General features: G+C 40.7%; 1 protein-coding gene across 1 annotated transcript in view; it reads left to right on the top strand.

Moving 5' to 3' along the window:
* LOC103397623 (ras-specific guanine nucleotide-releasing factor 2) overlaps nt 1–21,352 on the top strand; it is a gene marked incomplete at its 5' end in the record, with an annotated part of 31,302 nt that extends 9,950 nt beyond the window's left edge. Inside the window, 28 exons of the mRNA XM_017042907.2 lie at nt 2,438–2,544; nt 2,989–3,136; nt 6,066–6,155; nt 6,288–6,424; nt 6,537–6,653; nt 6,785–6,864; nt 7,341–7,534; nt 7,622–7,731; nt 7,819–7,937; nt 8,036–8,196; nt 8,282–8,348; nt 8,881–9,017; nt 9,969–10,051; nt 10,360–10,608; nt 11,829–11,921; nt 12,962–13,464; nt 14,571–14,696; nt 15,245–15,334; nt 16,248–16,354; nt 17,223–17,335; nt 17,779–17,839; nt 18,346–18,449; nt 19,123–19,207; nt 19,308–19,505; nt 19,890–19,969; nt 20,061–20,178; nt 20,554–20,622; nt 20,721–21,352. Of these exons, the coding sequence (XP_016898396.2) occupies nt 2,438–2,544; nt 2,989–3,136; nt 6,066–6,155; nt 6,288–6,424; nt 6,537–6,653; nt 6,785–6,864; nt 7,341–7,534; nt 7,622–7,731; nt 7,819–7,937; nt 8,036–8,196; nt 8,282–8,348; nt 8,881–9,017; nt 9,969–10,051; nt 10,360–10,608; nt 11,829–11,921; nt 12,962–13,464; nt 14,571–14,696; nt 15,245–15,334; nt 16,248–16,354; nt 17,223–17,335; nt 17,779–17,839; nt 18,346–18,449; nt 19,123–19,207; nt 19,308–19,505; nt 19,890–19,969; nt 20,061–20,178; nt 20,554–20,622; nt 20,721–20,813 (3,639 nt within the window). The remainder of the gene's footprint in view (nt 1–2,437; nt 2,545–2,988; nt 3,137–6,065; nt 6,156–6,287; nt 6,425–6,536; nt 6,654–6,784; nt 6,865–7,340; nt 7,535–7,621; nt 7,732–7,818; nt 7,938–8,035; nt 8,197–8,281; nt 8,349–8,880; nt 9,018–9,968; nt 10,052–10,359; nt 10,609–11,828; nt 11,922–12,961; nt 13,465–14,570; nt 14,697–15,244; nt 15,335–16,247; nt 16,355–17,222; nt 17,336–17,778; nt 17,840–18,345; nt 18,450–19,122; nt 19,208–19,307; nt 19,506–19,889; nt 19,970–20,060; nt 20,179–20,553; nt 20,623–20,720) is intronic.
* Between the last annotated feature and the right edge of the window lie 988 nt (nt 21,353–22,340).

The following is a 22,340-nucleotide window of genomic DNA, read 5'->3' as shown; positions in this document are numbered from 1 at the left end:
ATGCTTGGATAGAAATCAGGTGAGTGGGATTTTAAACCATGACATGTAACATGACTCAGTGTTTCTATATCATTCAAACCAAGGATTTAGTTTTGTGTCTAGGTCATAATTGGGGGAAGTTAATACGTCATTAAGGTTGAAGATGAGGAATTACTGTTAGTCAGTGGTTCACAAAATGGGGGGCAGGCATGAAGTGAAGGAGAGAGGGCAGCAAAGGAATTTAATTTCAGTGTTAATATATTTTGTGTTGACTTTGTTCAATGAAATTTTTTTTTTTAATTTTCTCCACAAGTTCCTCAAAACAGTTCCCACAGCTGGATTTAAGTGTAAATCGAGGTTGTAGGTGAAAAACTAAGCCTTTCACCTTTGTATGACGTGCGTGATCCAATAACAGTTGTGACCTTGTGCCCCGTCCCGTCAGCGGTCCAAAGACTTGAGCCCACTGTCCTCTACACGGAGATCATCCCTCTGCAGGACACAGTTTGCTTCACTGGTTCCTCACTGAAAGATGAAGAGTGATGAGGCGGAGGAGGACGGGGCGAAGGCGGAGTGGGTTTTTGACAACAAGAAGAAGAGAGGAGCGCTGGGCAGAGGAGTAGGAGTGGGACGATAGGTGAAGTGCAAAGAGAGAGCTAGGAGGAAAGAGGTGGTTGGCTGCAGTGAAAAGAAGAGATAGAGAAAGGCCGTACAGAGACCAGTCTTCTCTGCTTCCCCTGACTAAGAATAGCAGCTCTTCTGGTAACCCACTGCCCGAGGACATGGCCATCTGAATAAAAGCCTCCATCACTTTGTGCGATGTCTGGTGTGCAGGCGTTTTTGCTGTGTGTGTGCGCCCTCTGCTAAAGGTGTGTGTATTTATAGTGCTGCAGGTTGTGAAACTGAAGAATGATTTGTGTAGACAGATGCTGAGGGAGAGCGATCACAATAAGAAGCGAGACGGTCAGGAAATTAAAGAGGAAAAAAGAAGCATGGGCTGAGAGGAGGTGATGATACAGTAATGGTCTGGAGGAGGACAGAGGTTGGACCCAGACTCGGTGTTGGTTTAGTTGGTTGTTTTTCTTACAGCCATCCATCCCCCTCTATCTCCATGACCTGTCATATTAGGGCTGTCAATTGATTGAAATTCTTAATCTGATTAGTCACTGGGTAGCTGTTGGTTATCCATCCATCCATCCATCCATCCATCCATCAATCCATCCATCCATCCATCCATCCATCATCGTCGTCGTCTGCTTCTCCGGGGCCGGGTCGCAGGGGCAACAGTCTGAGCAGAGACACCCAGACTTCCCTCTCCCCAGACACTTCCTCCAGCTCTTCTGGTGGGACCCCAAGGCCTTTTGGCTCAGCTCCTTCTTCACCACAACAGACCGATCCAGTGACCGCATTACTGCGGCTGCTGCACTGATCCATCCTGTTCCATCCTACCGTCGCTTGTGAACAAGACCCCAAGATACTTAAACTCCTCCACCTGAGGCAGGACTTCCTCCCCAACCCAGAGGGTGCAAACCACCGCAGTGCATGCTGCAGGTCCTGGCGCAAAAAGCAGAGATGAAATCCGGTGGCTCCTGAACTGGACCCCACCCGACACCAGGCTGCACCTAGAAATTCTGTCCATAAAGATAATGAACAGAACCGGGTGACAAAGGGCAGCCCTGCCATAGTCCAACATTCACCGGGAACAGGTCCGACTTACTGCCCGCAACCTACTCCTATCGTACAGGGACCGGACAGCCCTTAGGAGAGGGCCCCCGACCACATACTCTCAGAGCACCCCCCACAGAGTACCACAAGGGACACGGTCGAAAGCCTTTTCCAAGTCCACAAAACACACGTGGACCGGTTTGACAAACTCCCATGAACCCTCAAGCACCCTGTGGAGGGTATAGAGCTGGTCCAGTGTTCCACAACCAGGACGAAAACCGCATTGTTCCTGTTGAATCCGAGGTTCGACTACCAGCCGGATTCTCCTCTCCAGTACCCTGGAATAGACTTTTCCCGGGAGGCTGAGGAGTGGCGGAAGGCGTGTCAGCGGGATTGAGGAGATCCTCGAAGTATTCTTTCCACCTCCCGACGACATCCTTAGTCGAGGACAACTGCTTCCCCTTCCTGAGGTGCCGGATGGTTTCCCAGAATTTTTTCGAGGCCGATCGGTAGTCCTCTTTCATGGCCTCCCCGAACTTTTCCCAGACCCGAGTTTTTGCTTTCGCGACTACTGCTTTCCACTTGGCATGCTTGTACCCGTTGGCTGCTTCAGTAGTCCCACGAACCAACCAGGCTCGGTAGGACTCCTTCTTCAACTTGACGATATCCCTTACCTCCTGTGTCCACCACCGGGTTCGGGGATTTCTGCTTATATACAGAATATGAAGATGATTTTGTGTTTTTTGTTTGTATTTTTTCAAGCAGCTTTTCTTCTGTCTTTCTGTGTCATTTTCAGCACTACTTCCTGGTTGTGTTCGGTCACGATGGACAAAAGCCTCTGGAGCTCCGGACAGATGAGGAGTATGAATGTGATGAATGGGTGGAGGTCATCCAACAGGCCAGGTATGAGCTGAGAATAATACTATAATAATAATACTAAAGTAGAAGAAGTTTTTTTCCCCTTCATATTCATTTTGCTTCTGCTGAAACGGCCCAAAGTCGGGGCCCATTTTAGAGATGCAGTGTGTAACATTATAAGCTGCTCCGTGTGAGGCTTCTGGTTTTACTATATCATGTTATCACTTATTGAGAGCTCATGATTGGCTTAGAAAAATCCATATTTTCTGATATGACATTTGCTTATGATAGGGTATGTGACATTAAGTTTAATTGAACTAAATTTGAATTTTAGGAGAAAATGAAACCAGTTTGATGGTTTGGTTTTATTATTCAAAGGGTAATATATACCAGACCATGATGGTGATCTAATAGAGCGGGGTTAGGGGGCTGGGGAGCGGAGTGAGGAGGGGTTTTTACGGATTTCAGAACCCTCCGTTATGTTTTCAGCTATTCTGACATCATCATCGAACGAGAGGTGCTGATGCAGAAATACATTCACCTGATACAAATAGTGGAGACGGAGAAGGTGGCTGCCAACCAACTGCGCACTCAACTTGAGGATCAGGACACAGAAATTGAGAGGCTCAAGTCAGAGGTAAAACCACGTGTTTGTTTACTTACCCCCACCCCTCACCCCTAACCCCTCACCCCCCACCGTATGTGTGTGTGTGTGTGTGCGTGTATGTGTGTGTGTATATATAGATATAGCAGTGTTTCTAATGGTAAATGACTGCAGTACTGCAGGTGTGATGGGTTCTTTGTCACCTCTGGGTGTAGGAGGAACCGCCCACTGCCGCCAACTACTTGATGAAGACAGTCCATCAGCCTCCATACAAAGCACTGTCAAACAGTTGAGCTTATCGAACGCAGCACATGTTTGATCTGTTGTCACGGTGCAATAAATCTGACTCGTGCATTTAGACACAAAACAAAAGCGACCCCTGAAACATTGTTAATCACTGTTGGTGAGCATTAATTACAGACCCCCACAGTCACACTCCCACATACACACGTATGGTATTTATTTGCATATGGTAATTACAATTTTCTTTTACTTCATGGAGTACTTCTCAAATAGTGGGGTGGGCCTCTGTGGGGGCTGCGCGGTGAAGTACTATAGGGGACTTCCAATGGAATATGGCATGCTGGAGGGCACCACTGCTGTAAAGCTTGAATAATAACAAGCCTCCAGTCACTAGGTGGCAGCAACTCATACAGTGGTTTATACAGATAAAAATATACGTTATCAAGGCTCTCAGTAGTACTTCAATTCGCAGGGGTTGGAGGGAGGGCATAAAAACATGACAGAAAATAATTGAGAACCACTGCTCTATAGTAAACAATACTTTTCTCTAAGCCCAACTTCTCAGTCACATTGTGGATAAAATTTAAGATAGTTGTTTTTAATATAAAAGAATAATTATACTTTACTTTACTTATTTTACTTAAATATTTTGGACTATGAACTCACCTTTAAAAAGTGTATGACAAAGAAAACTATCTGTTTAATATTTATGTTTCCTCACCAGAATAAAAATGAAATTGTTGATGTGTTGTGTAGTGTTCACTGGTTACACTACTGGGCTGTTTAAGGTCTGTGTGGTTTTAATGAAGTGCTATTTATCAAATGTCAAAAGAAATAAATAACAACATGAATAATAAATGTCAAATGTTATTACACAGGGCCATTGAGATGATATAGTCTAATAAAAAAGGATAAAGGTATTTAAACGAAGCACAGAAAAAATAAATCTTTTAAGAGAATTTTATAGGGCCAGGGGACAAACTTTTTTATATTTCTTTTTTAATCAGAGTTTGTAATTTCTTTTAAATTTACATATTTCTCTATGATAAAACATGTCACTCTGTGGTAATTAAATAGTCCCGTTTGGCAGCTTGCTCTCATTTGAGGCCACAGGTGTGGCAGAACTGCCGATATGCTGCATCTCATCATCATGGGCTTATAATGAAAATGCTAACAAATTATATTTAATATTAGCTGCCTGTGCTCATGAAAGAAGGATTAGGCTTTGAGAGCATTTGTAATTGGTGATCCATCTCATTAAAACCCACCGCTGTTTGTTTGTTTGTGTTTGTTGCTATGTGTTGGTGAATAATTAAACCAGCTCGCCGCTTTAACTGTCAACACTTGGCAGACACTTGGTTCTTTTTTGCTGCCATTTGCAGGATGGCGGTAGTTAATAAGTCGATGAAGATGAAGACGTGTGGCTGTGAAACAGCTCTGATTTCATCTGTAATGCTTTTAAGGCGGTGTAAAGTCTTATTGTTTTCAGGAAAACAAATAAGTGCAGGTGTTTCCAACAACAACGTTCAGACCTTTTCATACGTCTTATTGGCCGTTCAGTTTACTGTGGGAGGATTTTTCTTGCAGCAGGTAGTTTATAATATTTTTAGCCCCTTTTTTTTCTTCATAGGATTTGATGATCAGGGTAGTCTTCTTGTCATTATGATGATCTGACTCTACTCAAAGCAAATGGTTGACATAATTAGAGGGATCAAGGCGATGCAAGCCATTATGTGATGCCCTTAAAGTCCTTTCTCTGCTGGAAACACAGCTCATTAAGACACAGGTGATCACTTCAGCACCCGCTGTGCTTAACCATACAGTGATGGGTACATACAGTGTAGACCATAATGGTTCCCTCAGAGAGCAACATTCGTATGTTGTTTCTAGATTAAGTCACACATTTGTCACATAGACTTCATTACTGAACAGTAGTAGTAAGACAGTAGTGAGACAGTGGCCATGTCTAATGGAAAGGCCAAATTCATGTAAATTTATTACAAGCTACTAGTTACTTGTCTGAAAAGAATTAACTGTTTTTTTATTAACTTATTTTTATTAACTTACTCTATTTATTAAGAAAACCTAAAGTAATTAGTTACCTGGTAAATTAACTGTTTATTATGAATGAATGAATGAATGAATGAATGAATGAATGAATGAATGAATGAATGAATGAATGAATGAAAGTTTATTTGAACACAGAATAAAAGAATAAACAATAAAACAATAAAAAAATAAATGTAAATACTACATCCTATTACATACTAAAATAATTATGAAAAGTAACCTGTTACTATTGTATACATTTTTTAAATGTAATGAATAATTATATAATTGTACCTATTGTAATTATATTATTATTGCTATGTCACTAATAACCTAAAGTTAAAATACAATATACTGTACAAATGTAGTTACTTTGTATATATTTTAAAAAGGCTAAGGCTTAGCTCAGCAGTATTTTGAGAGTTTGGAGTTTGCAAAGTTAGTAAAACACTAGAGCAGTTTTCTGGATGGAGTAATGGAGATCATGGAGATGGGTGGTGTTACGGTAGAGGAGGCAGGGGACGGCTAAGATGAAGATGAAGGCAGATTTTACGCTCTGGTGACTGCTGAAGGGTCGAGCTGAACTGAACCAGCTTCCTGATAGATGTGATTACATCAGCGGTTATTCTCATTCACTCACACTGTGGTTGTTTCCTTTGTTTCTACAAAGATTCTAGCTCTGAACAAAACCAAGGAGCGAATGCGACCTTATCAAATACCGCACGGAAATGAAGACCCAGATATAAAAAAGATCAAAAAGGTTAGTTTGATAAATGTGTGTATCTGTAAACTGTTGTCTCTGATTCACCACTGATGCTGGGGTTGCTGTACCATTTCGCTGCTTAATGATTCACGCATCTTTTTCTTTCTTTCTTTTTTTAAACCTTATTAGGTTCAAAGTTTCATGAGAGGTTGGCTGTGTCGGAGGAAATGGAAGATCATCGTTCAAGATTATATCTGCTCTCCTCACGCAGAGAGCATGAGGAAGAGGAACCAGATTGTCTTCAACATGGTGGAGGCTGAGACAGAGTATGTAACAGAGAGGGTCTTCATTACATATTCCACTAAATGATTCTGCTGTTGCTAGTTCAAGATAACTAACTACGAGTTATTTCCTGTGTTTGTGTGTGTGCAACGACAGGTACGTTCACCAGCTCTACATCCTGGTCAACTGTTTCCTGCGACCTCTAAGGATGGCTGCCAGCTCCAAGAAACCTCATATCAACCACGATGACGTCAGCAGCATCTTCCTCAACAGGTAAGAGCTGTATTTTCATGTGAATGGTGTTAAACACACTATTTCAGAAGAAAACATTCAAAATCGAAATATCTTCCATGGTATAAACTGAGGATGCATTCAGATTTTTTTTTTAATTACACCGTCTACAGTGAAACCATCATGTTCCTACATGAAATTTTTCACCAGGGCCTAAAGGCCAGGATCGCCAACTGGCCAACACTGGTACTAGGTAAGCTTTGACTGCAACACGTAAACAATTACACTGTGTACACACTGTAGCCAATGAGCTGCCTTTAATGACATCACTACTGTTGTTCTCTACAGCCTTTCACATTCAAATGACAACCTTCACATCCTTCCTTTCTTCTCTCACATTCACCCTTACACACACACACACACACACGCATTGGGGCAGGTTTTTCCTGAGTTGTGAGGACTTCACAGCGATATAACAAATTTGCTAACTCTTTACCCTAATCTTAATTCTTACCCTAACAGCCCTACAGCACTCTCTTAGATTTATAAACTGAAAAAAAAAAAAAACATAAAAAGAGTTTTGGACAACACGTTACAACAAGTTCATCAGTACCAAACTATACATCACAGCAGGTCCATTATATTCTCTTTCACAGCATACGTGACCTGCACCACACTCACATACTTCCCTGCCACTCCTGACACATAATCCTGTGCTGTTTTTTCCAGCCGACCTGTTTGACATCCTGCTGCCCATGTTGAACATTTACCAGGAGTTTGTCAGAAACCATCAGTACAGTCTTCAGGTTTTGGCCAACTGCAAACAGAACAGAGACTTTGACAAGTTGCTGAAACAGTACGAATCCAATGCGGCGTGTGAGGGAAGGATGCTGGAGACTTTCCTGACATATCCAATGTTTCAGGTGATGCCATGTTTACAGATGTGTGATAGCAAAAACTGCAGGCAACATTTAATCATCATCCATATTTTTCCTTTTTTTTTCTTAAAGATTCCACGCTACATTATCACCTTACACGAGTTGCTCGCTCACACACCACATGAGCATGTGGAGCGCAAGAGTCTCGAATTTGCCAAGTCCAAATTAGAGGAACTGTCCAGGTTTGCATCTTATATTCAGAATAAGAAGTATTTTTTTCCATTTACATTCTAAAACCTGGAATAACTGATGCGGTTTTGCACGGACAGAGTGATGCACGATGAGGTGAGTGACACGGAGAACATTCGTAAAAACCTGGCCATAGAGAGGATGATAGTGGAGGGGTGTGACATCCTGCTGGACACCAGCCAGACATTTATAAGACAAGGTGAGTCTTCAAAAGCTCACATGGTTTTTTTTAGACTCTGGGTTTAACTTTCTCATGTATTAACGTCAATTTAATATCGGCCTCATTTTGCTCTGCAGGTTCTCTGATCCAGCTGCCGTCAGTGGAGCAGGGGAAGCTCAGTAAGGTCCGTCTGGGTTCCCTGTCGCTGAAGAGGGAAGGGGAACGGCAGTGTTTCCTCTTCACCAAACACTTCCTGGTCTGCACTCGCAGCTCTGGAGGAAAACTGCACCTCCTCAAGGTGAGATGATCAAAGTCCGAATGTTTATTTGAATTATCAACAGCATTTTCAAACTTTGTGTTTGTTTCCTCTGATACTTTTATAGCAAGGTGGCGTTTTGTCCCTCATCGACTGCACACTCATAGAGGAACCAGATGCTGCTGATGAAGAGAGTGAGTTCACCATTCATCTGCTGAAGTCTATGCCAGTTGACATGTGCACGGCTCCAATTGGCCGATGCAGGCCATTTAACAATCGTAGAGGTTAATTAGGTGTCAGACAATTAGTGTCTGGAAATAATTCCCCCTTAAATATCAAGTGTTCATCTTTTTAAATGGCAGGATTTGACCTTTTGACATTATGTAGCTGTTTGTTCCTCAGGTTCATTTTTTTAAATAGAGAGTTTGTTGATGTTACACACACACATGCACACACACACTGCCTTAATCTCACACATTTATATTAAACCTCAGGGAAATGTAGAATAAAGCATGCAGGTGAGTCTGCCTCATTAACCCACTGTTTATTAGTGTTTGTGTTAGCGTGGGTGCCACCCCTAGAGTATGCACAGATGTATTATCATCTATTAAATATATACTTGTTCATTTCCATCATATCTATTTTTGTATCTCTCTATTTTTCTCTATTCCTTTTCCTCTTTTTCCTCTTTTTTTTTTTTACACCTGTCGTCCCCTTTATTTGCAGCCAAAGGTGGTGGTCAGGTGTTTGGTCAGCTGGACTTCAAGCTGGTAGTGGAGACCTCAGACTTACCTCCATTCACTGTGGTATTACTGGCCCCATCGCGCCAGGAGAAGGCTGCATGGACCAGCGACATCAGTCAGGTACCAGAAGTACTCAGAAAAACAAGAACCTCCAAACAGAGACAGCAGCTCTCCTGAGGGCAGTGAGAAGGCCTAGTGCTAAGTAAACACAAACACGGGTGCAGTTCTCCAGGGGCAGGTTTACTCACTGTCTGAGTATATGACAAACAGGCAGCAGCTCCATAAGAACATGTCAGAAAGCAGTTACTCCCACACCTAAAAAGTCTTCTACTGCACCTGCTGTTGGCTGGAGACTCAGTTACGAGTCACAGATGACACAGGATGGTTGAAACACATCCTTATATCCACACATTTGGCTTTTAAGACTTTTAAAATTACACTTTCTCCTTATGTACTGTACCATGTCTGAATGGATTATCTGAAAATCTACCAGAACATTGATGATTGGCTGTGCACAAACTTCTTAAGCTATTTATTTAACAGAATGGGTCATGTCTTGGAAAAAAAAAGTCACTACTGACTACACAAAATTTTACTTGTACAGTCCAGATAAAAATATTAATTTTTCTTTATATCTAATATAATAATTATAATACAAATTTTTTTTTTACATGTGTAAAAGTATATGTGAAGAGTAAAACAACTGTCTTCTAAAATTTCTTTTCCCTCCATTTTTTTCACTAAAGTATTTTAGTAATTGAGGTACTTGTATTTGATTGTCTTTTGCTTGTACATTTTTTAAATAAATATAATATCTTCTTTATTTTACACCAATCACTGATAGACAAATTGTTTCCCAGTTAATAGAAGAATAGAAGGTTTAATTTTTCGTTAATGGATAAAAAGAAGTCTGACCAATAAAGGTTTGTATTAAAGTTTGATGGGTTGGCAATTTGTTTTTTTTTTTGCACTTTTTATGTGCACAAAAAGATTTGAAGGGTAGTATTTTTGAGTTGATGATGATAAAACATTGAGCTGTTCACGCATCCTTTCCTTCTGTGTGTCATTTAGTGCATTGATAATATCCGCTGCAACAGTTTGATGACCAGTGTATTTGAGGAGAACTCCAAAGTGACGGTGCCTCACATGATAAAGTATGTATGTATGTGTGTGTTTGAAGATGAAAAGTCATCTCCTCACGCCGGCATTGCAACCACATAAGTTAAAAATCAAGTTTGTTCATTTGAAAAACACTACGATAAAATATCATAACATATTTGGTCAAACACACACATTAAATATTATTTACGTTGATACAGTCTTTGCTTTACCTCCTTTTTTTAAAAGTCTTCTATTCATTCTTCTTATTTACTCAATTATTTTTTTACCCAACTCCTTCATAACGTGTCACCCATGCTTGGTTATGTGTGTGTGTGTGTGTGTGTACACGTGTATCCATTAGATCCGATGTGCGTCTCCATAAAGATGATGTTGACATTTGCTTCAGCAAGACGCTCAACTCCTGCAAGGTCCCGCAGATCCGTTACGCCAGTGTGGATCGTCTGCTGGAGCGACTGACCGACCTGCGCTTCTTGTCTATAGACTTCCTCAACACCTTCCTCCACACGTACAGAATCTTCACCACGGCAACCGTGGTCATGGACAAACTGGCCGACATCTACAAGAAGCCGTTTTCCTCCATACCAATCAGGTCATTCACTGAATTCACACAAACACTAACAACATAAAAGAATATACTCTAAGTGTAAGTAGCAGAGGCGGTGCAGGGTCTGCCATGCAGAAGGTTGTGTGTTAGATTTCAATCTCACATAGTCCACTGTGCAGACTACTTGCCCTCGTAGTCTGTAGAAACACTGGTATGAAGCAGGCAGAATGTAGTTCCATAATAGCAAAGTTACAGTGCCGTGTTCTGTATGTTGATTATACTGCATGTACTATATAGTATTTTCAAATACAGATGACTACAAATTAACTATTAAATTGATAACTTGGTTACAGGAGTTGGTAACAGATACATGTAGGTTTTAGGAATTGGGATATTAGAAGCTCCACATCTTTGACCGCGACAGAAATTAATCTAAGTAATCAGAGTAGAGTTATGTGGGCTGGTTTAAGTCGAGCTCAGAGTATCCGTGGTGCCGAACATCCATAATTGTGCATAAGTAAGAATTTGAAAGGTTTACACCTACACTTATGTCTCAAATAATATAAGAAAGTGTGAACTGCAACATTTTTCAAGATGAACCCGGTGCTTTACAACTGTTGTTGTGCCAACACAGGATGAAGCTCCTGTAGACATGGAACAGATGCAGCAGTTTGTGGAAAGAGTCAAAAAATCTTGTGGTCTTGAGAGCGTCTGTCGTCTGTTTATTCCGCTTGTAGATAATTTAGTCAAATGTGGCCCAGACAACTTCCGCCCCCGAACACAAGGTTAAAGACATATTAGCAGGAAAATCTGTTCGAACTAAGAAGCAGAACAGATCTCCTAAATAGATCACAGATGTGTCTTCTAAATCTCTCCGTGTCTAACTCTGAGGTCTAATCCATGATGAGCCCCTCAGTGAAGTCTATAAAGGGGACATATTGCACAAAATCCTGTCAGTGTCTGCTGATTTCCCAGCATTCATATGTCTTTTTCTGCTCAGCTGTTGCTCTTAAATCTAAACAAAGCTCAGGTCTTCCTTCTGAGGAAAAGTAGAACGGCCGCCGTTCTGTCACCATTCCCTTTTTTTTTCTCCCCTTTTTAAAAACGGACACATTTATTGTCCTCGTCTTTCACATCATCTTCCATCACCGTCATGTCTCACACATGTCTCCCACATGTCTGCCACTGGCATGTGGCAATCATCACACCCATTCCTTTAATTCTATTTCTATATCAACCCATCTGCGTGTCCCCTTCCATTACAGGGCACCCTGTCCTTCATTTGACCGTCTGTCCATCTTATCCATGTGTTCTGACTACGGTCTGAAGAGAAAGAAGATAGCCATGGATCAGTCAAAGTAACCAACTCCTCTCTCCTTATTCCTCCTTCTTACTGTCTCGTTTCCTCTCTCCTCCCTGCTTCTTTTTTCTTCTCTGGTTGTTGGTACTTGATGCTTCTTTGGTGCATGAATATCTTCATTTATTTTCATCCCTTGATTAAATTAGGTAAATTAACTACTTTGAACCACAGAATAAGGAAATATGGGTTTGGATGTGCAGCTTGTTTGTAGCCTGATTTATTTTACTATCACTTCCTGTCTGGTTTTTCTTTTCTGCTTTGTTTCCAACTGTCACATCATTTTTCTCTGTTATTTTTTAACCTTGTAACTTAAAATCTTGAGCTGCACATGTTAATGTCAAAAATGTCACTCTGAGAGATTAAACCAAACAATATTCAACAATGTTTAAGAACACATCCCCTTCAACTTCATGTCCCCTTCAACTTCATGTCCCCTTCAACTTCATGTTTGCAAAATGACTGAATTAAAATGAAGGATTTTTTCATTTTGAAAAATATTCTAAAATATTTTTTTTTAAATTAAAACTTGATTTTAAAATTTGATTTAGTCCTACCCGTGCCTTGGATTTGCTTCCAAAACTTAATTGAAGCCATTTTAATCCAATCAAGTGTAGTATGCTAATTAACCAGATTAAGTCATTATTCTACTCTATATTTTTTAAATAAAATTTTATTGCTGATGCTTTTGTTGTTTTGTTGAGGGAAACTTTTATTTTTAAACATGCAGAATATGGACCATCATCATTTATCGTAGGGATCCGAACCTTTTACCGATATGCCGATATTGTCCAAACACTTTCCGATTCCGATATCAACCGATACCGATATAGACCTGGTAATATTTATTTATTTATCTGTACAAACCACTCTATGAGTATGAGATGTCTAATGTCTAATTTATTGCATTGTTAAACTGTGACAAAAATCAAATAGCATTTGTTGAATATTAGCAAATATATATTATATAATACACTACTTGACATAAACTCGTTGCTGCTTTTTAATTCCATTTAACCTCTTATTTCTGTCTGTCTTCAGGTCCTTGGAGCTCTTCTTTGCTACGAACCTGAATAACAGAGGCAGTGATCACACAAACAACAAATCTCCACGTTTCTGCCGCAAGTTCTCCTCCCCTCCTCCTCTGTCTATACCATCTCGCCCCTCCTCCCCCGTGCGGTCACGTAAGCTCTCCCTCCACTCCCCTGTCACAGCCAGGGTAGGCGGCCTGGACCTCACAAGTCCCCTGTCCAATTTCAGTGTCAACAACAACATGTCCCAGTCCGCTGCCAGCAGTCCTACATCAGCTCACACCCCTCTGACCCCGACCCCTCAGACACCTACTCCAACTGCCTCTTCTCCTCCTCCTCCTTCTCTTCCTTCCTCATCTATCTCTCCCCCACCCAACAACTCCAAAACACCCCAGGACCAAGTTCCTCCCATCCCCTCATCACCAGATCAGAGTCCTGGTCCGACTGCAGAGGGCGACGATGTTCAGAGGATTGACCCTTTCTGTGGGAAACTGAGACGCAGCATCCGCCGAGGTATTTGTCATCTGGACAAAAGAAACAAACACTGTGATTCATTAAAATAACAACATGAATTATAATGAAAATCAAAACATGCAATTTTCAGTCTCACAGTTGAAGCACTAGACATACTAACACTGCAGCTGAGAAAGTAGATAAAGCCTTAACCATAACTGTTTTATGTACACTGAAGTACTGTGACATCTGTTACGAATACTGACTAACACTGAAATCCTGTGAGCCCTGTGGCATCTTGCTGCGTGTACTTTCACAGGATGTACACCTAATGATGTGGGTACGTGACACTGTGTTTGAATCAACATCCTTATCTGACACAGTGCGATACATCTGAGGAACATGCTTCACCAATCAGATGACACATGTTGAAATAGCCTTAATCATGAGCCTGGCAGGATGTCATTATGTCCATACACCAGTGTGAGGCCAACTTCCCACAAACCCCATCTGATTGTAGTTAGATGGATGAATGGAGGGATGGATGAATGGAGGGATAGATGGATAGATGGATTGATGGATTGATGGATGATAGATAGATGGATAGATGGATGGATGGATGGATGGATGGATGAATGGGTGGATGGATGGATAGATGATAAATAGATGGATGGATGGATTAATGGATAGATGGATGGGTGGATGGATGGATGGATGGGTGGATGGATGGATGGATAGGTGGATGGATGAATGAATGGATAGATGGATTGATGGATGATATATAGATGGATGGATACATGATGGATGGGTGGATGAATGGATGGATGGATGGATGGATGGATGGATTGATGGACAGACAGACAGCTTATCGCCCAACATGAAGTGTCACTCGGACCTGGGAAGGACTGACAGTGAATCAGGAAGAGTTCAGTCAGGAGAAAGAACATATTGAACCTCATTAGAATCTCTCTGTTTGTCTCTCTGTCTCTCTGTCTCTCTCGCTCTCTCTCTCTCTCTGTCTCTGTCTCTCTCTCTGTCTGTCTTTTTCTCTCTATATATATCAGTAAAAACTGCTAACATTCAGTGATTAAATCTTTAGTCTCCAGCCTCAGACGTCTGTATTGTCCTTTAAACTCAACTGTCCAACTCGTCCGTCTTCCCCTCAGCCGTCCTGGAGTCGGTGTCTCTGGAGAAGATTATTCCAGAGTCTCCTCAGAGCAGTGAAGCAGGAGACTTGTCTCCCTGTCGCTCTCCCTCTACACCTCGACACCTCCGCTACAGACAGCCTGGAAGTAAGACTTGGACTTGTTCTGGACGTGTGTGGGGGGGGTGTGAGAAGAGGATAAAGTGGCATCTGTCGGCAGAAGTATGAGTATATTACTCCGACTTTTGTTTTGAAATTGATTGCAACTCTTCAAAACATTTTAGTTCAACCATCTTTTATGTTTAATTTTAATTTTAAAATGAGGAATTAGAAATAGAGTGTGGATTAAGTTAAATTAATCCACGCTCTTAACTATGAGTAATGAGTTGAATGAATGGAAAAACTACAAATGTCCACATATTGATATTTGGGAGTTGGTGATTGATCAACAAATACATTTTTTTAATTTACTGGACTTGTTATCTGTGGCTGTTGTGAGGTTTTAATTTATTTTTTTATTTTCTTTTATGACAATTGGACTGATTTGAATGAAAAGCCATTCTGTGGCCCCTGTAATCAAGTGAAGACACCACTGAAATATAATTTATGTATAAAGTCAGATGATTAGAAACCTCAGTGCTAATAACATGGTCAAATGTAGGATTATATATTTTTTTGTGCTTATTGTGTCTGCAGTCCAGTCAGGAGAAAACTCACGCTGCTTAGTGTCTCCTGCCTCAGCCTTTGCCATTGCAACAGCAGCAGCCGGACATAACACTACACCAGGTCACACACACACACACACACACACATAAAAATTTGAAAAATAGAAAAATAAAAAAGATACATGTTAGATTTTTAGACAGTGGTTTAGGAGTGCTGTATTTGTTCATAAAATAACAAATACACCGAAGCATTTACCATATTTGAGGTTGTGTTTGTGCTGCTCAAAGCACAAAAAAAGTGTCCCACATTCACAGACCATACATTACATAATTATTTAATCATTAAAATTTACATTTACAAAATAATTAGTGCTCAGGAAAATGATTCTACTCTGGATTATCCTCAGCCTTCTTCTTCTTCTTCTTCTTTTTCTTTCGGCTTTGTCCCTTTTTTCAGGGGTTGCCACAGTGAATCATTGTTTTCCATCTCTCCCTGTTCTCTGCATCTTCTACTCTGACTCCAACTATCTGCATGTCCTCCCTCACTGCATCCATATATCTCCTCTTTGTCTCCTACCTGGTAGCCTTAATACTGTATATACTGTAATAAAATGTTTTTCAGAGTTTTTCATCATTTTGTTGAAGTAGTACATTTAAAATTATTTGTATTAAAATTATGAATCCATGAATACTTAATACTATATTCTGGTGTTAAAATTTAATATTTGAAATATTTTGTTCAAGAAAAAACCTCCTTACAGCATATTCACGCTTGGCTTGTTGTAAGGACTATAACGTATTTTGATCAGATCTATCTTTATTTATTTATTTATTTTTAAATATTTTCTATTTCTTCTTAAGTATTTTTCCCTTGCTCTTGTTGGACTCCTCTTGTCAGAGCAGCTGTAATACCAAAAATTCTGAAAAGATTCTGATGCTGCATGAAGAATGTTGACTGACGTTGACTGCTGTAATGGATTTGAATAATGAGTTGAATAATGATTTTAACAGATTCATGTTTTTTTTTCTTCCAGTGTTTACAAACTCTGAACGCACCTGTGATAAAGAGTTCATTATCCGCCGAGCCGCAACCAACAGAGTTCTGAATGTGATGCGACACTGGGTCTCCAAACATTCTCAGGTCTGCAAACCCCCGCCCCCTCCCTACACCACACCCACCTTGATTCTGTTGGGTGATCAAGTTAGTCTCATTAAAACTGATGTCTGGTGAATTCTTGGTCTGCTTCGTTGCTCACGTCCGAGCCCGTAAACAAAACCATGCACACGGACATGTGCTGCATACCATTTCTATATCAAATGGACGGCCTTAGCCCCCTTCAGACCACCGACCCACTCTGCTGCTAAACGGCCAGTAGTGCCTCTAATGAACAGCATATCAAGGTAATTGGCTGACTCCCTGCACAGAGGTCCTCCCAGTCCAACTGCATTGATCTGTTTGATTTACTTCTCTCCAATAGCACAAAATGCTGTGTTGACAGGTCAGCTGCAGTGGGCTTATTAGCACACATACACACACACAGATTTTTGTGGGCTGTCATTAAAAAAGCTTGTTAAAACTGACCTTTGACATAAAAGGAAGTGAGAAAAGACTGTTAGGAAACACATTTCAGTTCAATGAATGACAGAGAGAGGTCACTAATGAGTAATAAATTAGTAAATGCCAAACTACAATAATTACAGACAGATTGAATGGGTAGTGAATAAATGTTACTAATATGTATAATAAAAATTATTCTCTGTATAAAGTTACACTTTACATTGTTTGAATCATTTTTATGGAAATAATAATCATTTATCTAACCCTGTGTGAATGAATAGAATTTATTCCCAAAGAAAAAATAATAAAAAATAGACCTGTTCATTTTTGTGAATTGTGTGGGGAATCTAAAATGGTGTCTTGTCATTGTTTCTTTCTTTCTTTCTTTTTTTTTTTTTTTTTTTTTTTTGAAAATGCAGCAAACTTTTTAAAGCAAACCCATTTATTACAGGACTTTGAGATGAACGTAGAGCTGAAGATGTCTGTGATTTGTCTCTTGGAGGAGGTGCTCAGAGACCCTGACCTCCTACCTCAAGAGAGGAAGGCCACTGCTAACATCCTGAGGTAGCACACACACACACACACACACAAAGACACTTCGAAGCATAACATAGAGCAGTGATTATCAACTTGTGGACAGCGGGGTTGAATTTGGCTCACCAAGTTGTCCTATCTGGCCCACAATTTTGATATTTATCAAATATCAAATAGTTGCTAATAGTTTTTCATTTTAAAAACATAAATATCTTTGTTTTTCTTTTGTTCATAACATTGATGTCATGATGTATCTTTGTTCAACTTTTCATCATTAGTCTTTATCTCGGGTCAAGTTATCAATATCAGTTTTTTAAAAAAAGCACGCGTCAACTGACGGAGCTTTGATGCAATTTTTAAACAATTTAAATTATCTTAACCATTCAGTGCAGCTTATAAACAATGGCTTTATTTCAATAAAACACTAATTTATTTTCATTATATTATTCACTTTTCCTTGTTCTGTTTTCTAGTGCATTTTCTCAAGACGAGCAGGACGATGCCCAGCTGAGAATAGAAGACATTTTACAAATGGTGGGAAAAGTTCAGAGATATTTCAAACCTCCGTGTCTGTCTCTCTCTGTTTAACCTGTTAACGTTGCTTTGACGTCGGTGGTATTTTTATTTATCATTTATTTCCTTCTTCTGAATGTCATGTCATCAGTTGTTCCTGCAGACACACTTTGTGATTTCATTTTGTTTTATTTGTCTCTGTGGCATTAAGTCTGTTTTATTACACCACCATAGGCGTCCTAATGTATTTACACTTTAATGTTCACCTCTCCTGAAATACCCAGAGTGAGTCTGTCCACACCATCAGCTGCTCCAGGCAACCAGGAGAAATAGACGCTCTCCTCCACACTGGCACAGACTGTCAGCTGTTATGAAACATTTCCCCATCACCTGACCACTATTAGATATTTATATATCCTTACTATTTACGTTACTGAAATTATATTTGTACTTGACTCTTACAGGCTCTCTCTCTTTCTCTGTCTCTGCCTCTCTCTCTCTCTCTCTGTGTGTGTGTGTGTGTTCAGCCGGACATTCCAAAGGCTGAGTGTTTTGAATCTCTCTCAGCGATGGAGCTCGCTGAACAGATCACTCTGCTGGATCACATTATCTTCAGGAGCATCCCATACGAGTCAGTTCACTGATCACACTCTCACACTGTGATCTACACACACACACTATTAAAAACATATTTATATATTTAAATATGTATTGTTTGTGTATATATACATATATTTATATATATATATTTGTTTTTGTATATTTATATTGTATATCTATTATTATTGTTGTTGTGGTAAATAATAATCATCATCCTCGTTAGTATTATTAGTATTATTTATTTTATGTCAAAACATTTAAATCATGTTTATGTGCTGTAGTTCTGCTACAAAAATGTAAAAAGTTGAACCGAATTTTTTGCATTTGAAACCTCTTTACATTTCATATATGACAGAGACTGTATGTTCCTTCACATTTTTAATGTTTTACTATTTTGACTATGGCGCTTTGGCCCAGAGGCAATGTCTCTGTCATTGGTGTGGAACCCCAGGGTTCATCTCCTGGACAAGTTTGAATCCCAGTTAGGGAGGTTGGTACCTTCCAGTGGACTCACCACCTGCAGGAAGGTTCAGGGGGGTTGGTACGGTGCAATGTGATTTGGGTGGCGACTGCTGACCCGGTAACGGATAAGTGGATGAAAATGGATTGATGGACTATTTTGACTGTCTTTTTTTAAATTCCTTTTTATTAGTATGTCATTGTGAATTATATCGTGTGTTGTGTCTCTGTCTCCTGTCTGTCAGAGAGTTTCTTGGTCAGGGATGGATGAAGGTGGACAAGACAGAACGGACGCCTTTCATCATGAAAACCAGTCAACACTTTAATGACGTAGGATTGCTGTGTGTCGTCCTGATCAAACACATGTCTCCACATCTGCGTTACCATCAAATTCACACACTGACTCTTTTTGTTCTGTTTTGTTTTGTAGATGAGCAACCTGGTGGCATCCCAGATCATGACCCACACTGATGTGGGCTCCAGGGCCAGTTCCATAGAGAAGTGGGTCGCTGTGGCTGACATCTGCCGCTGTCTCAACAACTACAACGGCATCCTGGAGGTCACATCTGCCCTCAATCGCAGCGCCATCTACCGTCTGAAGAAGACCTGGGCCAAAGTCAGCAAACAGGTGAAGTAAATGTCAGATCATGTCTTAGAATCATCAAAAGAGTTTTCAGAAGAAAACGGTTTCTGATGACTATAGAAAAGTGGGAAAAGCTATTTTATCTTTTTGATTTGTTTTAATGAACGAGTAGAATTAATTCATTCTGGGAGGAAGTGAGTGGAGAACATCATTAACCTGTCATGTTTCACCTTTGTTTAATTCTTATTTACCTTCAGTGAAAGAGAGCATGTGATCAACCAATTACGAGAATCTTCACCAAACCATTTTCCTTTTAAGAACCCTGGTATTATATTATTAGTTCAATAAGTAAATGTCAAGCTAATGCACCCCTCTATGACGTTTGTAATAAACTTTTTTTTAAATAATTAATATTATTATTATTCACAGACTAAGGCCCTGATGGACAAACTGCAGAAGACAGTGTCCTCTGAAGGACGGTTCAAAAATCTGAGGGAAACCTTGAAAAAGTCAGTCAGATTTTGTTCTAATCTTTACATTTAAATAATCCTCTGTACACCTTTCTCATGCATGCTTTACTTTTACATATTCTGGCTGCAGCTGCAACCCTCCATGTGTTCCATATCTGGGAATGTATCTCACTGACCTGGTCTTTATTGAGGAGGGAACTCCTAACTTCACAGAAGAAGGCCTTGTTAACTTCTCCAAGATGAGGATGGTGGGTCCGTTCATGGATGAACTAGAACAGTGTTTCCCAACCTTTTTTGAGCTGTGGCACACCACCAAAAAACACACACAAAAAATACTGTAAATGTAAGGAAATAGCTTTTTTTAAAGTTTTCATAACCATCTGCTGCCACCTAGCAGAAGAGGATTTAATTGCTCTGCCTTTCCTGCTTTGATGAGCAAAGAAAAATTATATGCAATAAATAAGTAATAGTTTTCAGCACAATTAAGTGAAATTGGATAACTTTCCATGGCACACTAGTGTACGGCAGCACAGTGGTTGGAAATCACTGAACTAGAACACGTGGGGATTCTGACAGAAATGTCATGTTCACTGTAGTAACTGTTGATTCTGCTTTTACTCAAGATTTCCCACATCATCAGAGAAATCCGTCAGTTCCAGCAGACTCCGTACAGAATAGAACTCCAAGTCAAAGTAGATGTTTTTCCTTCTCAAATGATGAGCATTAATTTGTTTAACAGAAAAAAAACCCCTCCGTCTGATATTTGTCCTTGGACTTGCTCTTCTTCCAGGCGACCCAGTACCTTCTGGATAAAACTCTGACCATGGATGAAGACACTCTGTATGATCTCTCGCTTAAGATTGAGCCCAGGCTTCCTGCTTGAGCCTAGAGCCTTGAGCCTGTCAAGAGGAATTCTGGAAGTTTTGAGCGCGACATGGAAGTGGAAGTCTGAGCCTCGCTGCGGGAGAGATTTTAAAAGTCCATTGCGATTTGCAAATGGGAGTTCATGTGAGCAGGTGATCATAAAGGGGTTCACTGCGGTGGCTGTAACAGTGATGTAGCATTATACTAACAGAGGGATGTGTGTGCTTGTGTCACTGTGTTGTTCTGTTTGTGTTCTGTCACCTGTGCATTTGCTACCACGTCCTGCGGCACGGGTCGGAAAACCCCGTCCACACTGGTGTCTGTACAGAGTTTGCATGAGTTAAACTTGAGATGGAACCACATTCATATTAAACTGTCTCCATCATGACCCTCAGCTGAGCGACCTATGCACCCTCAGTAGGGCCCAGAAAAGGAAAATGCCTACAGAACATAACAAACAATGTAAAAGACATTCAAATGTAATGAACGGCTGGATTCTGTTTTAGTTTTTAACCTAAATATATCTGGTGAGAATAAAGAGTTAATGTTTTACATAAATATTACAAGTTAAGATGACTAATAATATAATAATTTATAATTATATATAATTATATATTATTTTGTATGTAAAGTTCTTTTTTAAACAAACAGCATGGAGGTTCCCTTTAATGGTTTTCTTGAGGAAGTTTGCGTGAAGTACACAAGAGTAAAATCATGTTATTTATTATTATTTAATCATTGTTTTTATTGTTATTTAATCATCCATCCATCCATCCATCCATCCATCATCAACCGCTTATCCGGGGCCGGGTCGGGGGGCAACAGTCTGAGCAGCGACACCCAGACTTCCCTCTCCCTCGACACTTCCTCCAGCTCTTCTGGGGGGACCCCAAGGCGCTCCCAGGCCAGCCGAGCGACATAGTCTCTCCAGCGTGTTCTAGGTCTTCCCCTAGGTTTCCTCCCAGAGGGACGGCACTCGAGTACCTCCCGAGGGAGGCGTCCGGGGGGCATGCGATGTAAATGCCCAAGCCACCTCAGCTGACTCCTCTCGATGTGGAGGAGCAGCAGCTCTACTTCAAGCTCCTCTCGTGTGACAGAGCTCCTCACCCTATCTCTAAGGGAGCGCTCTGCCACCCTGCGGAGAAAGCTCATTTCAGCCGTTTGTATCCGGGATCTCGTTCTTTCGGTCATGACCCAGAGCTCATGACCATAGGTGAGGGTAGGAACGTAGATTGACCGGTAAATCGAGAGCTTTGCCTTTCGGCTCAGCTCCTTCTTCACCACAATGGACTGATACAGCGACCGCATTACTGCGGCCGCTGCACCGATCCACCTGTCCATCTCACGTTCCATCCTACCGTCACTTGTGAACAAGACCCCAAGATACTTAAACTCCTCCACCTGAGGCAGGACTTCCTCCCCAACCCAGAGGGTGCAAACCACCTTTGTCCGGTCGTGAACCATGGCGTCGGACTTAGATAATTCTCATCCCAGCTGCTTTACACTCGACTGCAAACCGCCCCAGTGCATGCTGCAGGTCCTGGTT

This window comes from Cynoglossus semilaevis, chromosome Z (assembly GCF_000523025.1).
Source record: "Cynoglossus semilaevis isolate Cse_v1.0 chromosome Z, Cse_v1.0, whole genome shotgun sequence".
NCBI classification, from domain to species: Eukaryota; Metazoa; Chordata; class Actinopteri; order Pleuronectiformes; family Cynoglossidae; genus Cynoglossus; species Cynoglossus semilaevis.
The sequence above is the reverse complement of the archived record's forward strand: the minus strand, read 5'-3'. Positions and strand labels throughout refer to the sequence as shown.